We start from the raw sequence: 12,778 nt of genomic DNA on the forward strand, positions 1-12,778 counted from the left end.
GTATTACTATTTCATTAAATAACATTTTTATAAATTGCAAATACAAACGGATCGAGAGACACACGATGGCATCTGGAACCGCCCATTCAGTTTGCAACGAGAATCATGGTGACGCAGTATCTCAACGCCGCGATGGACATTGAGCGGCACATCAACGATATATTCAACTCCCGCCAGGTAAATGGGTCTCTGGATACGGAGAAGCTTGTCGTGCTATGTGAAGAGCTCGAGCTTCTGTCGTGGAGCTACGCGCCAGCGCCAATGCCGTCGTGTTTGTACGCGATCTTTCTCGCAGCGTCTTGACGCGCCGAGAATTAAACCGTGCCAAGTATCTCTGGAAACGCATTCCGAGCGCCAGTAAGACGGATGAACTGGTGGAAATTTGGGCTGTCGGTCAAGCGTTGTGGAAGCGAGAGATTGGACAAGCCTATGCGGCCATTTCAGCGCTCGACGCAATGCCGTTGCAGGTAAACGTGCAAGCGATCGTTGCTGCATTGAAAACGTCAATCCGTGAGTACAATGCCTCGTTGTTGTCCCGCGCGTACACCAGTGTGTCGACTGCAGTCGTCGCCCAAGCGCTCGGTCTAAGTCACGACGACGCGTTGTCATGTAAGCTCAAAGTCTCGACCATCTCCATCGCGACCACACTGCCGTCGTGCTCATGCATTACCGCGTAGACTGTGCGTCACATCATTGGGACGTCAAGGGGACGCTTGCCTTCCCAAAACATGCTGGAGATCGCGCGCCCGTCGACCCATTGCCGTCCGACATGGATCACTTGCACAAGCTGTCGTCGTACATTTTGCATCTCGAAGGGCAAACGTCGTTGAAGATTTAAACTCGGGCTCAATGGATGTTTGCTTCAATCGTTGTCCGTTGAAATGCCAGCCGTCCCGACTGAGCGGTCACGGCGCGACCCAGCAGTACTCGGACAGGAGCCCTCGGAACTCTTGGACGTCGCGCAGAACGGTCGGCTGGATGCCAATGCTGCCGGCCGTGTCAAGCACGCGCTGAACGTGCCTCTGTAGGTCGACAAATGCATGAAAGCAAGCATCGCAACGCGCCGCTCTGTGCTTGATCCGTCAGGGGATCACAAAATTGTGCAAAGGAGGGACCGACCTGTCTTCGCTGGCAAAGTTAATCTCTCGGCTGTTCTTGCGACTTTCCCGGTTGTCCCGCACGAGTGGCCCGAACGACCCGACGAGCATCTTGGCCACTGCCACGCCCGTTGCAATGTACCTAATGACGCAGTGAGTTGAGAATGGCGGCATGATCGAACTCGTCGACTCAAAAAATTCTCCTCGCTCCATGTTGAGCGCAATGTTTTTTGGGGTTGGCATGCAAGGATCACTTACGAGCTAGACGGCGTCGCAACCAACTCGGATGCAAGTGGAAGCACCAGGACACATCCTTCCAAATCTAGCCCGATCGTGGTGATGTCAATGGCTCCCAGGATATCGTGCGTCATCGCCTCACGGTGACCGCCAGTGGGCAGCTGTCCGAGGTATCGAAATCCACCTATGACAGTTGACGCGTGAGATGCCCCAATGAGTGCAGCAGCAGAGTCATGGCGTCGAAGTAAAGGCGTCGATTGAATCGAACGAGATGCTGCGACGAGTTCGTACCGTGGACATCGCCCTTGCCCCAGTACGTCATGAACTGGTCCAAACTTTTTTGTCGCGACCGCATCGTGCGAATACACCCTTCCATGCCGCAGCGAAGCTCCTTGACGTAGTCGACATTGGTGGCCGGCGGCGGCGGCGGCACTGCATCGTCTCCTCTGCTTTGGTCAGCGTTGTCCTGCAAAGAAGTCACATGAGCGCTTCCAGAGCGAGTATTGCGTGGACTCCTCACAGGTATGGCCGCTGGGGGTGGCATTTTGTTGTCTGAAAGCTGGCCTGTTCAACGAAAGATGAGCACAGTCATCGATGCCGCGACGTTGACGGACAAAGCCGACCTGCATCGTCGATAGAAAACCGCTTAATCGTATCAGGTCCCATTTGTGTCGCTGTGCTGGTGTTCATAGCAGGGCTGGATGCTCCTGTTGCACCAAGTGAGTATTGCGAATTCTAGGATGAAAGAGCTCGCACGAGGTGGAAGCAAATGAGCTGAAGCGTGAAGGGGCGGCGCTGGACCGCTAGCAGGTGTTGACGGCTTTACGTCTACTCGGCTGGAGTACGCAGAGGCGTTGGACCCGACGAGGGGCGGCGCCGGGCGTGATGGGGCAATTGGTTTGGGAGGGACAAACGGCTGGAGCTGAGCCAAATCGACCCGCCACACCGACACGAATGCGTTGTTGAAGGATCCTCCAAAGAGCTGCAGATTGTCTGTGACAAGGGTGTCGCCGAGTCGCTCGCTGTGGATAGAGTCTCGATTCCAAGGCAACGTGTCATGACACTAAGGGAAAACACCATTGCTTGGACAGACGGAGGGTGCCGAGCGCACGTTACTTGGACGGCGTGGTCGTAGCTCCACACTCTGATAGCATCTTGGGAACTACACAGGGCAAACTTGCCACTGTATGGCTCGCTCACCGTATGCGAGATGGACGTTGTCTGTGGTGGATTGCGTCAGAACTGATCATGCCCTGAAAAGTCAGGAAGACATACCACAGCATTATCCGTCGGGGTCAGTCCGAGCAGCGCAAAATCCTGGACATCCCAAAACCGAATGGTCTTGTCCGTGGATGCTGACAGCAAAATGTATTCCTCTGGATTGAATTCCAAACCTGCGGCTGCAAGTTAGATTGTGTGGCTGACGTAAGCCCAGAACGTGAGATCGTACACACGATGGCGCCGTTGTGGTCATTGAATTCTTTCAGCAGCTTCCCTGCCGTGAGGTCCCATATCTTGAGTGACCCGTCCGCGTCCCCGGATGTCAGCCATCGCCCATCCGGCGTAAAGCTCACGCATGTGACTTCGCTGCGATGCCCCTTGAACGTCTGTACGCAGTTTTTTGTTTTGAGGTCCCAGATCTGTTTCAGCAAGACGTAGTGTAAAAAATACTTTCAGGGTTGAACGGGTGCATACCTTGACGTTTGTGTCGAGCGCGCCCGACGCGACGTAATCGCCGTACAAGTGGTAGTCGATAGCAGTGCAGTTGGACATGTGGCCTTTCAGTGTTCGATACACTTTCGCAGCCTCCATGTCGTATGCCTTGATCGCGCCAGACTTGGACCCTGCAACGACCTTCTTCTCGGACGGGTCGAATACCACACATTCCACGGGACTGGAATGGCCCACAAGGCTCTAGAAGGATTCAGCGTTGCATGGGTTTAGAAGCTGGTTCCGTTCTCAATCATTTTCGTTCGATGGGAGGTTGTTTGAATGGAGTCCCCTCACCATGATATTCTTCGTTTCGTTTTCGCGAATGCGCCACAAGTTGACGTTCGTGTCGTCGCCACCGCTCACCGCCACTTGCCCCTGCTTAGACACGAATTGTACAGCTAATACCACCCCATAATCGCTGCGGACATACCGATTTTCGACCAAAGCGAAAGCAATTCACATTGCTGGAATGCGCCATGAAGTGGGCTACACAGCCGTCAGTCCAGATCACACCGTCACCATCACCAAAGGCACGGTGGGTAGCTGTAAGCTATTCAAATCACTTACAGTGCTTGTACATCGTGGCCGTGACGCTGGATAAAGCACCGCCTCAGCTGGTTGACGCCGCGCCTGAAACCGTGACTGTTGGAATGAAGGAATAGTGACGTGTGATTGGTCAATTCGCTTACCGACTGTATTGCACCTAAATGCCGTGGGTTCATCTGTGAGATGTTGGTTGCAACCTGTGTTCCATGGGGTCGTCCATACTCTGCTTAAGTACATGAAGCTACCTTAAAGAGTTTGGTGGGGATGCGTCGGAAGGCTGCACAGCAGAGCGATGGGTATCACTGCGGTGACCTCCCTCGTTTCCCTCTGAAGTTAATATATTCTTGCAAGAATTGCATTAAAATAAGCCGTAGAATTTTGACCAATCATTCGAGGTTTTTTAAACAGTCACACCGCCACTTGCAATCCTTCCATCAACATGGATGCACCTGTCGGCGGCAAGGTCGTGGAGGACCAGTTGATACTGCGGATGGACAAGACTACCCTTGAGACACGCCTCCGCGCACTGACAGAGGAGTGGGGTTTGACCCCACTGGGCCAGAACATCGCGTTCCTGTGGTTGTCAAAGGCTGCAACGGATGACACCGGCAACCTCACGCGTCTGAGGCAGTGGACTCTGATGGAGCTTAACAAACAGCGACGCCCTCTCAACATCTCCCCGTGGCAGTATGGATGCCCAAATTTGTTGCCTGGGCTTACGTCCCGTCCTGTGTGGCAAGAGGAGATGCGGACAACTTTTCCATGGATCCGTGCGCTTGAAGCCGCGTTTCCGCAAATCAGGGATGAATTGCTTGCACTCAAGAACGACCCATCGACGTTCCATCCCTACCGCGCCCCATCATGGGCCGGAGTTAAGCAGGTAAGCACGTGTCCAGTGTGTAGGAACCTGCACTCACCCTACTCAACATAGGCTGCGGACGGAATTGGCAGCATCAGTCATGATGCAGGAGACTGGAATGTATTCTATTTGTACCTTCACGACGTGGACTATGCCGCGAACCGGCGGCGCTGTCCTGTTACGACGTCAGTGTTGGAGTCTATCGGTGGCAACTACGAGCATGCATTCTTCTCCGCAATGGCACCACAGACACACATCACCAAACACCATGGTCCTACTAACAAGAAACTACGATGCCACCTTCCATTGGTGGTGCCATCACCCGACTGTTGCCGCCTGCGTGTTGGGGACGACATCGTGTCCGTTCACGAAGGCGAGTGCTTTGTCTTTGACGACTCGTTTGAGCACGAAGCTTGGAACGACCACAAGTCCAAGAGCCGCATCGTGCTGGTCGTCGACGTTTGGCATCCATCGCTGTCGGCGCCTGAGACCAAGTTCTTCAAGTTCCTCCAGAAAGCACGCATGAAAGTCGAACGAAAACTCGCCGAAAACGACGCTGACGGATTCTACCGCATCCTGGAGGAAGCCACCCACGTCGCCGCCAGCCCTGCCGCCATTTGGAGTTGACATTAAGCTCAAAGATATGCACCACGAATATATGTAGGACAATATTTCAGATATTTCCGAGTGAGTGCACAACACATCGAAATATCATCAACGTCAAGTACGTACATTCGTTACATGGTACGATGGAATGAATGTACGAAGATGCAAGAAGCGGCGAGTGCAGGAGGATTGTGGGATGGCGGCGCGACTGCGGCGGAGAAAGTTTGCCGACGCGACGGACGAGACAGACGAAGTGTGCTTGTACGACATCGAGTTCAGCGGCGCTGCCGCGATTGGGATCCAGTTTGAAACAGACTTTTATGGTAACCACGCAATTGTGAAGGCGGTCGAGAGCGAGGGAGCAGCAAGGAACGTGGTCCGGTACAACGAACGTGGCAAGCCCACCTGCATCGTGCAAAAAGGCCATATCGTTGTGGCAGTGAATGGAAAGGACGTGTCCAATTTGCCATTTCAGGAAGTACTGTCTGCACACGACACCAAATCCGAGTGCGCTGACACAGAGGCCGCGTAGGTGATGCTTGCCATCAAGGCCACGACCGGGGCAACGTCGCGCGTGCTCCGGTTTCTCGACCCGAACGTGCTTCCGCTGGACCAAATGAATCACCGCGCTGCCGACGCACTCTTGAATTGGTGCGTTTGTCCATGCCGCGATACACCTTGACAGAGCAATCGGCAGCGACAACTACGGCTTTGCCAAGGACGACGAATACTTCCTCCAGTACCGCAAACATCTGCGGCTCAAGAAGGCCCAGCCTAACGTAAGTGTCCCGATACCCGTCGTACTCATCTCGTTCGTTCAGCATTACGCCGTCGCGACTGCGTGGGTCGAGTTTCTCCAAACGTGTGGGGGTCTGGATGGACTTGACGCCAAGTACAATCGAAGTGGTGCATTCACCCGGGCCGAAGTGAAGGTTCACCTCGAGGTATATCATGTAGACGCTGACGGGGTACCAACACAGTGACCCGCTGCACGGTAGCCGCTCATTTTGCGAGGCATTCCAACTGCATTTCGTGCGTCGATATGGGGCATCTTGACCAATGTCAGCGGGTACAAGGCCGCCTTCCCTCGCACCCATTACGCTGGTGACGTCTCCTCTACCATTCTACTCAGCGCCATGGACTCGAGCTCACTCGGGTACGTCGTGGTAGACCTCCTCCACGGCGACATGCGTACTAGTGTACGTGCTGTGCCTACGTATTGTGTTTGAAGACGGCTCGTTCAAATGTGCATCCGTGCATGGACGGGGCAGTCGTGGCTTGCTTCAGCTGCTGCATTCTGTAGATGGCCGACGACATCGACAAAGACGTCGGACGGACCTACCCCGAGCACGCGTATTTTCAAGTACTTGCCGCGGTCGCGTTGCGACCATTTGTTGAAGTTGGCATGACGGGTAGGAGACCAAGGGAAAGCAGGAGCTGACAAACGTGCTCGTGGCGTACTCGATGCACAACACGGCGGTCGGGTACTGCCAGGTACGAACGTTGAGTAGTCGACAAGACTCGCCAACTGGTCGCTCTGCCATGCTAGTCGATGAACTTTTTGGTTGGGATTTTGCTGTTGTTTCACACAGAAGAAGAAGCGTTTTGGCTGCTGTGTGTGATGATGGCCAAATGCTTGCCGATGGAAAACTACTCGTACGGCCATATTGAGACGACAAACGTGTCGAACGTGCCGACGCTAACGCTGCTGTAGCCGGTCGATGCTGGGCGCGCAGGTTGACCAAGTCGTGTTCAAGCGCCTTGTGGCGCTGCAGCTCCCTGCCATCGCGGAAGCGTTTGACAATGCCGGCATCGCCATCGAACTTGTCACGTTGCAGTGGTTTCTGTGTGTGTTTGTGTGCACGTTGCCGCTGGACACGGCATTGCGGGTGTGGGACTACATGTTCTTGCAAGGCGAGCAAGGTACGATGATGGTTGCCTCGCGTCGAATTCGCTGGGACAAGTGAAATAGTGTTGTTCGCCGCGGCGCTGGCCATCATCAAAGCCGCCGAGTCCAAGATCATGGAAGCGTCGCCGTCGCACATTTCTCTGTTAATGATTATTCGGGATCTTGGGTTGAGCCTCCATGATGCCGATGGGTTTATGTCGGTGAGATTCGTCCAAAGACAGCAACTCGTTCTCACGCACGCAGGTCGTGGGAGCGTTCAGTCCGAGTCGGCACCGAAATGACTCGGCGTCAAAGCAACCATCGAGCGACAAGCCGAATCATCCGTTCGAAGCGCTTGTGCAAAAGTTCAACGAATTCACGACCAAGGTGCGCAAACCGCGGACCGATCATGGTGTGGACGATTGCAACGATGACACGAAGGGCTTCCAAATACTCTACACGTTCGACGACATTCAACGAGTACGTACGTCGTCAACGACTCTCGTGCGCATGTGACATCGCGAGTGAGTAGTGGCGCCGGGAGATTCGACCAGAGATCGAAGCCGCCGCTGCTGTCGAAGCACCAAACCTTGCCAACGAATAAATCGGAGGAGCTGTTGTAGAACTAGCCAATCACGTCATTTTTAGGCGTGTATTTTTAACCAATAGAATTGGGGCAGCAAACGCTTGTTGTTCGCTCCGCACTTATTTCGACGACGCCGAAGAGCATGGCGCATCAAGGTATGTGGGGAAGCGGGCTACATGCAGCTGCATACGTTCATCCTTGGACAATGATGTAGTTCCCTTCCACAACCCCAACGCCCCGTATCAGTCGCATCCCCAACAACGCCAGCGCCCGGCATTCTCGACGCAGCAACAAGCGCCGCTGCAAGAACAAGAAGGAATGTATACACATGGACCTCCCGTCGGTGGAGCTCCTGTCTACGTCGACCAACAGGCAAACCCGTTATATCTGTGTATGGATGACGAACGTCAAGAAGTATAGGCGTACCACCAAGCACAACCTGTCCCACAGCAGCAACAGCCGTACGGAGGCGCACCGCCCCACGTGTACCCTGACGGGATGATGGGCGGAAACAATCACGCCCCAAGCACTATTGTGGGTGGTTTCTTCGGCGAGATGGGCCAGGCAGTGAACCCCGAGCTGTTAAAGTAAACCAATCTGCTCCCGTATCTCCCTTGTTCACGTGGTATTGTAGCAATCCGATGGCTGCATACGCGATGAACCACGGCGCCAAGCTGATGGAAGACCAAGTCAAGTCCTTCATGCCGGGTACGACCCGAAGTTCTCATGGCGTAAGGACGCCCTGACTGTGCGCACATGCAGGTGCCGCGGCGGGGGCATTGAACATGTTTGGGTCGGTCAAATACTACTTCACGGTCAACAACACGTACGTCGTTCACCGTCTCAAGGTAGAATTGTATTTCTTGTTTGGCGTGTGCCTCTCATGGCGTTGCGCGTTAGATGCTCTTGTGTCCTTTCCTCCACAAAGACTGGCGCCGCATCGTGCAGAGCGAAGGCAACGGCACCGACGTACCCCCATCCATTCTCGCTCGTGTGTTCATCACTGTTCTAGGTGGCCTACGCACCTCCCTCCATGGACAAGAACGCTCCAGATCTTTACATTCCGCTCATGAGCTTTGTCACGTACATTTTGATCGTGGGGTACATCAAGGGGGCGTCTGGGCGGTACGCGTCCGGCCACCATGTGACATCTACACCTTGTTCGGTCTAGATTCAACCCAGACGTGATCACGGACGTGTCGACGTCCTGCTGCCTCCTGCAACTGCTTGAGATTTGCCTGATGAAGCTCGGGCTATACCTTCTCAACAGCCAGATCAACTGGCTAGACCTTGTCTCCTTCACGGGGTACAAGTACGTCGCGTTGGTCCTCAACACGGTCGTGCACCTTGTGCTCGGGTACCTTCCGTACTACGCAGTTCTGGCGTATACAGGGCTTGCCACGTCGTTCTTCACGGTGACGACAACAACAAACGTTGTGCTTCGATCCAGGCTCTGACGGGATGTGTGATCTAGTTGAATGGCTTGAAAGGAACGGTGCCCGAGCCAAACCACGACCAGCGCCGCTTTCGCAACTACATGCTGCTCGCGTACGTCTGAAAAACGTGTCGACTCACGTGACAACCACGATGGTCGTAGCATGGCGGTGTTGCAACTGCTGCTCATCTGGTGGAACTCGTACAGCAGTGAAATCCAATAGATCGGAGCATGCGTGCATGCAATGCGAAGAGGACACCACTTGTCCAATGTCTCGTTAACAAGTAAAACGTCTGAATGACACGAGCGCACTTCGCATGGACAGAATCGCGCGAGTGCGCAAACCGGAGGATATGTGTACTCCACACAGTCGTGTATGCGGGCTGGGTGGCGTGGTGACCAGCTCAACATGATGGTGGTGGAGGCTTCCCTTGGACCACACCACCGCGTATGTGATGTCTGGAGGTTGACGTGATGCAGGCGGCCATGCTGAAGGTGTTCGCGTCATGCTCAGTTCGCCTGCAAGGACGTCGACCTCCACGAAGTGTTGTAGCCGCCCTCAGAATGCCCATACTTCTTCTAAGGGAACGACATGCCAAGTGCCATAGACCCAAGGCCAGCATTTCGCGCCTGGTGAGGTTGCATCTTCTTTACGAACCAACATTCTTCCGAGGAATGAAGGGAAAGTTAGCTGACCACAACTTTTGACTCTCCCATAATGATTTCTATATACTTTGGCAAATCACTCACAACTGCTCTCATATGAGGACTCACTTAGATGGTGATGGAACTGCCATTTTCCAAACGGCGGCCATGGCGAAGCCGTCGGCATGCCACGACCCATGGGCACGTGGTTTAACCGCGGCACCGCCTGCCCGATCTGCAGCCATGTGTGCTGCGCACCGTGTTTGGACTTTGCCTTGTACACGGATCCGAAGACAATCACGTCCATGTGCAAAGCATGCTACACGTCCAAATGTGTGATCGACTTGACTCAGCACGTCGAGATCATGGGTCCGTCTATTGAAGAAAGTGCCGCTCCTGCGGTGGTGTTTGTCCATGGAGGCGGCGGGTGTCGAACCATGTTCAAGCCGCACGCACAATCGCTCGCGGCTGTCAACGTGCGGTGCGTGTTGCTCGACTTGCCTGGCCACGGAAGTCGCATGGACGAGCCCTTGACGCTGGAATCGGCAATCGCAGTCATCTTGGACGCTGCAGCTCTTGCGGGCACGTGGCGTGGCAACGTTGCCCCCATTTACGTTGGTGGCTCACTCGGTGGTTACATTGGCATGGAGGTATTGGGTCAACATCCAGACGTGTTCTCCAAGGCAGCGATCCTCATGTGCGGCCAAAACGTCGGCGTCAACCGTGGATGGGCGGCATCGCTGGGTTTGGTCATGCTCGACTGGATCTCGTCCTCTTTCAGCGCGACCAAGCTGCTCAAGCTCATGGTGGACCAAGTGCACGCGAACGGCCACTTGGACAGCGACGTGGTCGAGAAGGACATCAAGCAGTGCGGGTTCTTCTTTCATCAAGCCAAAGCCCAGATTGCGATCCTGAAAGCGTCCAATCCGGCAGACGCGTTGAAAAAGTACCGTGGCCCGGTGTTGTTTATCAACGGGTCCAAAGACCACCACGACTCGGACACGATCTGGCTCGCGGCGGCGACTGGTCCTGGCTCCAAATTGACCGTGTACGACGGCGGGGACCACTTTTTCTCGCACGACACGCGATTCATGCCGCGCTTCCTCGACGACCTCCATGCGTTTGTGCTCCCCGCCGCCCCATGATTGCATGTCGATTGAACCCTTGCCTGTTGAACCAAGGGGTTTTCTCTCTTTCTGTTCTGGTCCCGTTTCCACGAAGGGATAGAGCCAATCGTCCATGCAAACAGGAGAGGGTAAAACTACGATCTTGATTGAGGCTGCATCTCGCGCACGGCATCGTCGACGCATACCCGACCAACCGCCTCCGTTCACGGACGTGGCGTCCTGTCGCTGCTCGGATGCTTGTGTGGCGATGTGCACGACACCGCATCGACTGGCGGAATGGCTCAACAGGTAGGAGGAAGGTTGACGGAGGCTGCCTGCCATCACGAGTGAGCAGCGCCACTGTCCGTTGTTTGTATCGACTCACTCGATCAAGTTGGACATTGGAAACACAAGCGGCACGATAGCGTTTCTTGTGACTGCAAGGGTGGTGTTGAAAAACACCGTGGGGATTTGGCCGAAAAATATAAACCCCCATACACAAAATATACACACCGTCGAGGGCCGCTACTTGACACACGCCATTATGTCGACCGTGTCAAATGCAAACGCGGCGAAGACAGAGTTGGTTGTGGGGCTGTGGTCCGCAACCGTGGACGACGAGGCAGCAGTTGGCGGCGACAAGTTCCCGAGCCGCCCATTGACAATGCCATTCGCATGAACAGGATGCGGAGATGCAAGCAGCCGCGTCTGAATATCGGCGCGCTTCGGCGTGACTTTGCCGAAATCGTGTGGGTTGCCGTCATAGCTAAACGTTGCGCCAGTGAGTTGCTCGTTCACGCGAAACATTTCGTCCACGTTGAAGCTAAACGTCGCGTTGCTGAGGGCTCCAAACGTTTCGGCGTTCACATGGTCAAGTGACGTCGAGCTTTGCCGCTCCGTGCCGAAGTGGCCACGAGACTGCAGCGTCTTGGCTTTCGGTCGCGCATGTGGCGTCGACATGGACCTAGACGACGCCATGTGTTGGAGATGCGGGTTTGACGCGACAACATGCGTCTTTGGAAGCGGCGGAGTCGTCGGGGGACTTGCAGGCGCGACGGGCTTGCCGGTATGTCCGGGGCGGTTGCGCGGGGCAGACACGGATCGGTTTTTTACCGGCGTATTGCTGCGACTCGATTTCTTCTTGGTATTGGTGGCCTTCTTGGCTTCGTTCGTGATCCACCGGCGCAACCGCGACATGAAAGGGAGCACCCCCCATGTCTTCTTGGGCAATTCGTCGAACTCAAACCACTGAATCAAGCTGATCTCCTTGCGTGTCTGGGGCGCAAAGTTGAACTCTTCAGGGACGTTCGTGACAATATACATGCGAATGCGCTGCTGGTTCACGTGGAATTCAATGAAGTCTTTAGCGTTGATGCCAACGCCGTCGGCCGACACGATCGTCGATGTGTCGTACCCGCACTCTTCAAACACTTCACGCCGAGCGCAGTCCAAATCGGTCTCGCCTTGATTTACCTTGCCACGTGGCAGACTCCACGATGTGCCCTTCCAGTTGCGCACAAGGACGAGCTTCGTCTTGGCCGGGTTCAACAAGATGCACCCGACTACAGGGATTTGGCTCTGGTACGTCTTAAAGTCCTGGAACATGCTTTCGCACTGTTGCTTGAGCGGCTGGAGGAGCACGCAGTGGTTGAACATCTTGCGCGCAAAATCGTTCAGCTTGAGATGGGTGAGGTGGTTGTGGTGGTCGGCGTAGAAATCTTCGTAAAACCAGTAGCATTGCTCGATTTGGAAAAACAATCGTTCGCTCGACGCCAGTTCAGACTGTGGAAGGTTCATGAGGAATCGGCTCTGCAGTTCGTCCATGACTTCTTCCATCGTGGGTTTCCCTCGACTCGACGTTGATGACGATGTGGAGGGCAATGGAGTTGCAACGACAATGTCTATGTCGTCGCCATTGTCCGGGCAGGGTGAGCTGTTTCCAGTGACCAGGAAATGGCCACCGGCATTCCAAAATGGGGATGCTGATTGCATGTTTTGCACTTGCATCATCTACCCACAGACATGGGCGGTCGGTCCACATGCCGTGACGAGGGACGACG

General features: G+C 54.7%; 7 protein-coding genes across 13 annotated transcripts; 5 read left to right on the forward strand and 2 right to left on the reverse strand.

Moving 5' to 3' along the window:
* The first annotated feature begins 97 nt into the window (after positions 1 to 97).
* On the forward strand, positions 98 to 915 carry H310_00653 (hypothetical protein). Its single transcript, XM_008863510.1, has 2 exons — positions 98 to 609; positions 678 to 915. Exons 1-2 carry the CDS (start codon positions 456 to 458, stop codon positions 836 to 838), a joined length of 315 nt encoding a protein of 104 aa, XP_008861732.1. The 5' UTR covers positions 98 to 455; the 3' UTR covers positions 839 to 915.
* H310_00654 lies at positions 104 to 3,695 on the reverse strand. Of its 2 annotated transcripts, XM_008863511.1 has the most exons (15): positions 3,615 to 3,695; positions 3,478 to 3,533; positions 3,342 to 3,422; positions 3,030 to 3,248; positions 2,785 to 2,974; positions 2,610 to 2,728; positions 2,451 to 2,555; positions 2,091 to 2,397; positions 1,958 to 2,041; positions 1,855 to 1,898; positions 1,626 to 1,800; positions 1,356 to 1,518; positions 1,120 to 1,239; positions 671 to 1,068; positions 104 to 584 (listed from the first exon to the last, which is right to left on the reverse strand). In XM_008863511.1, exons 1-14 carry the CDS (start codon positions 3,625 to 3,627, stop codon positions 906 to 908), a joined length of 1,839 nt encoding a protein of 612 aa, XP_008861733.1. In that variant the 5' UTR covers positions 3,628 to 3,695; the 3' UTR covers positions 104 to 584; positions 671 to 905. The 2 variants fall into 2 exon arrangements, with proteins under 2 accessions (XP_008861733.1, XP_008861734.1); XM_008863512.1 differs by lacking the exon at positions 104 to 584 and having other exon boundaries at positions 643 to 1,068.
* A 326-nt stretch (positions 3,696 to 4,021) lies between these two features.
* Positions 4,022 to 5,149, forward strand: H310_00655 (hypothetical protein). Its single transcript, XM_008863513.1, has 2 exons — positions 4,022 to 4,473; positions 4,525 to 5,149. The coding sequence occupies exons 1-2, from the start codon at positions 4,033 to 4,035 to the stop codon at positions 5,077 to 5,079; spliced, it is 996 nt and encodes a 331-aa protein (XP_008861735.1). The 5' UTR covers positions 4,022 to 4,032; the 3' UTR covers positions 5,080 to 5,149.
* A 66-nt stretch (positions 5,150 to 5,215) lies between these two features.
* On the forward strand, positions 5,216 to 7,636 carry H310_00656 (hypothetical protein). 6 transcript variants are annotated; one of them, XM_008863518.1, is made up of 13 exons: positions 5,216 to 5,536; positions 5,591 to 5,709; positions 5,756 to 5,837; positions 5,880 to 6,002; positions 6,057 to 6,162; positions 6,229 to 6,257; positions 6,362 to 6,421; positions 6,475 to 6,552; positions 6,608 to 6,714; positions 6,773 to 6,981; positions 7,031 to 7,167; positions 7,211 to 7,426; positions 7,479 to 7,636. In XM_008863518.1, exons 1-13 carry the CDS (start codon positions 5,255 to 5,257, stop codon positions 7,548 to 7,550), a joined length of 1,620 nt encoding a protein of 539 aa, XP_008861740.1. In that variant the 5' UTR covers positions 5,216 to 5,254; the 3' UTR covers positions 7,551 to 7,636. The 6 variants fall into 6 exon arrangements, with proteins under 6 accessions (XP_008861740.1, XP_008861736.1, XP_008861739.1 ...); XM_008863514.1 differs by having other exon boundaries at positions 5,756 to 6,002; XM_008863517.1 differs by having other exon boundaries at positions 7,031 to 7,426.
* A 24-nt stretch (positions 7,637 to 7,660) lies between these two features.
* Positions 7,661 to 9,622, forward strand: H310_00657 (hypothetical protein). The gene is made up of 10 exons (XM_008863520.1): positions 7,661 to 7,687; positions 7,747 to 7,904; positions 7,953 to 8,119; positions 8,167 to 8,240; positions 8,295 to 8,380; positions 8,433 to 8,501; positions 8,545 to 8,657; positions 8,704 to 8,947; positions 9,007 to 9,080; positions 9,130 to 9,622. Exons 1-10 carry the CDS (start codon positions 7,675 to 7,677, stop codon positions 9,188 to 9,190), a joined length of 1,059 nt encoding a protein of 352 aa, XP_008861742.1. The 5' UTR covers positions 7,661 to 7,674; the 3' UTR covers positions 9,191 to 9,622.
* Positions 9,623 to 9,775: 153 nt separating this feature from the next.
* Positions 9,776 to 10,902, forward strand: H310_00658 (hypothetical protein). The gene has a single exon (XM_008863521.1). It carries the CDS (start codon positions 9,798 to 9,800, stop codon positions 10,755 to 10,757), a length of 960 nt encoding a protein of 319 aa, XP_008861743.1. The 5' UTR covers positions 9,776 to 9,797; the 3' UTR covers positions 10,758 to 10,902.
* On the reverse strand, positions 10,812 to 12,728 carry H310_00659 (hypothetical protein; the record flags this gene model as incomplete). The annotated part of the gene is made up of 2 exons (XM_008863522.1): positions 10,812 to 11,053; positions 11,104 to 12,728. One exon carries the CDS (start codon positions 12,726 to 12,728, stop codon positions 11,244 to 11,246), a length of 1,485 nt encoding a protein of 494 aa, XP_008861744.1. The 3' UTR covers positions 10,812 to 11,053; positions 11,104 to 11,243.
* Between the last annotated feature and the right edge of the window lie 50 nt (positions 12,729 to 12,778).

Source organism: Aphanomyces invadans, assembly GCF_000520115.1.
Source record: "Aphanomyces invadans strain NJM9701 unplaced genomic scaffold supercont1.1, whole genome shotgun sequence".
In the NCBI taxonomy this organism is placed as follows: domain Eukaryota; phylum Oomycota; class Saprolegniomycetes; order Saprolegniales; family Verrucalvaceae; genus Aphanomyces; species Aphanomyces invadans.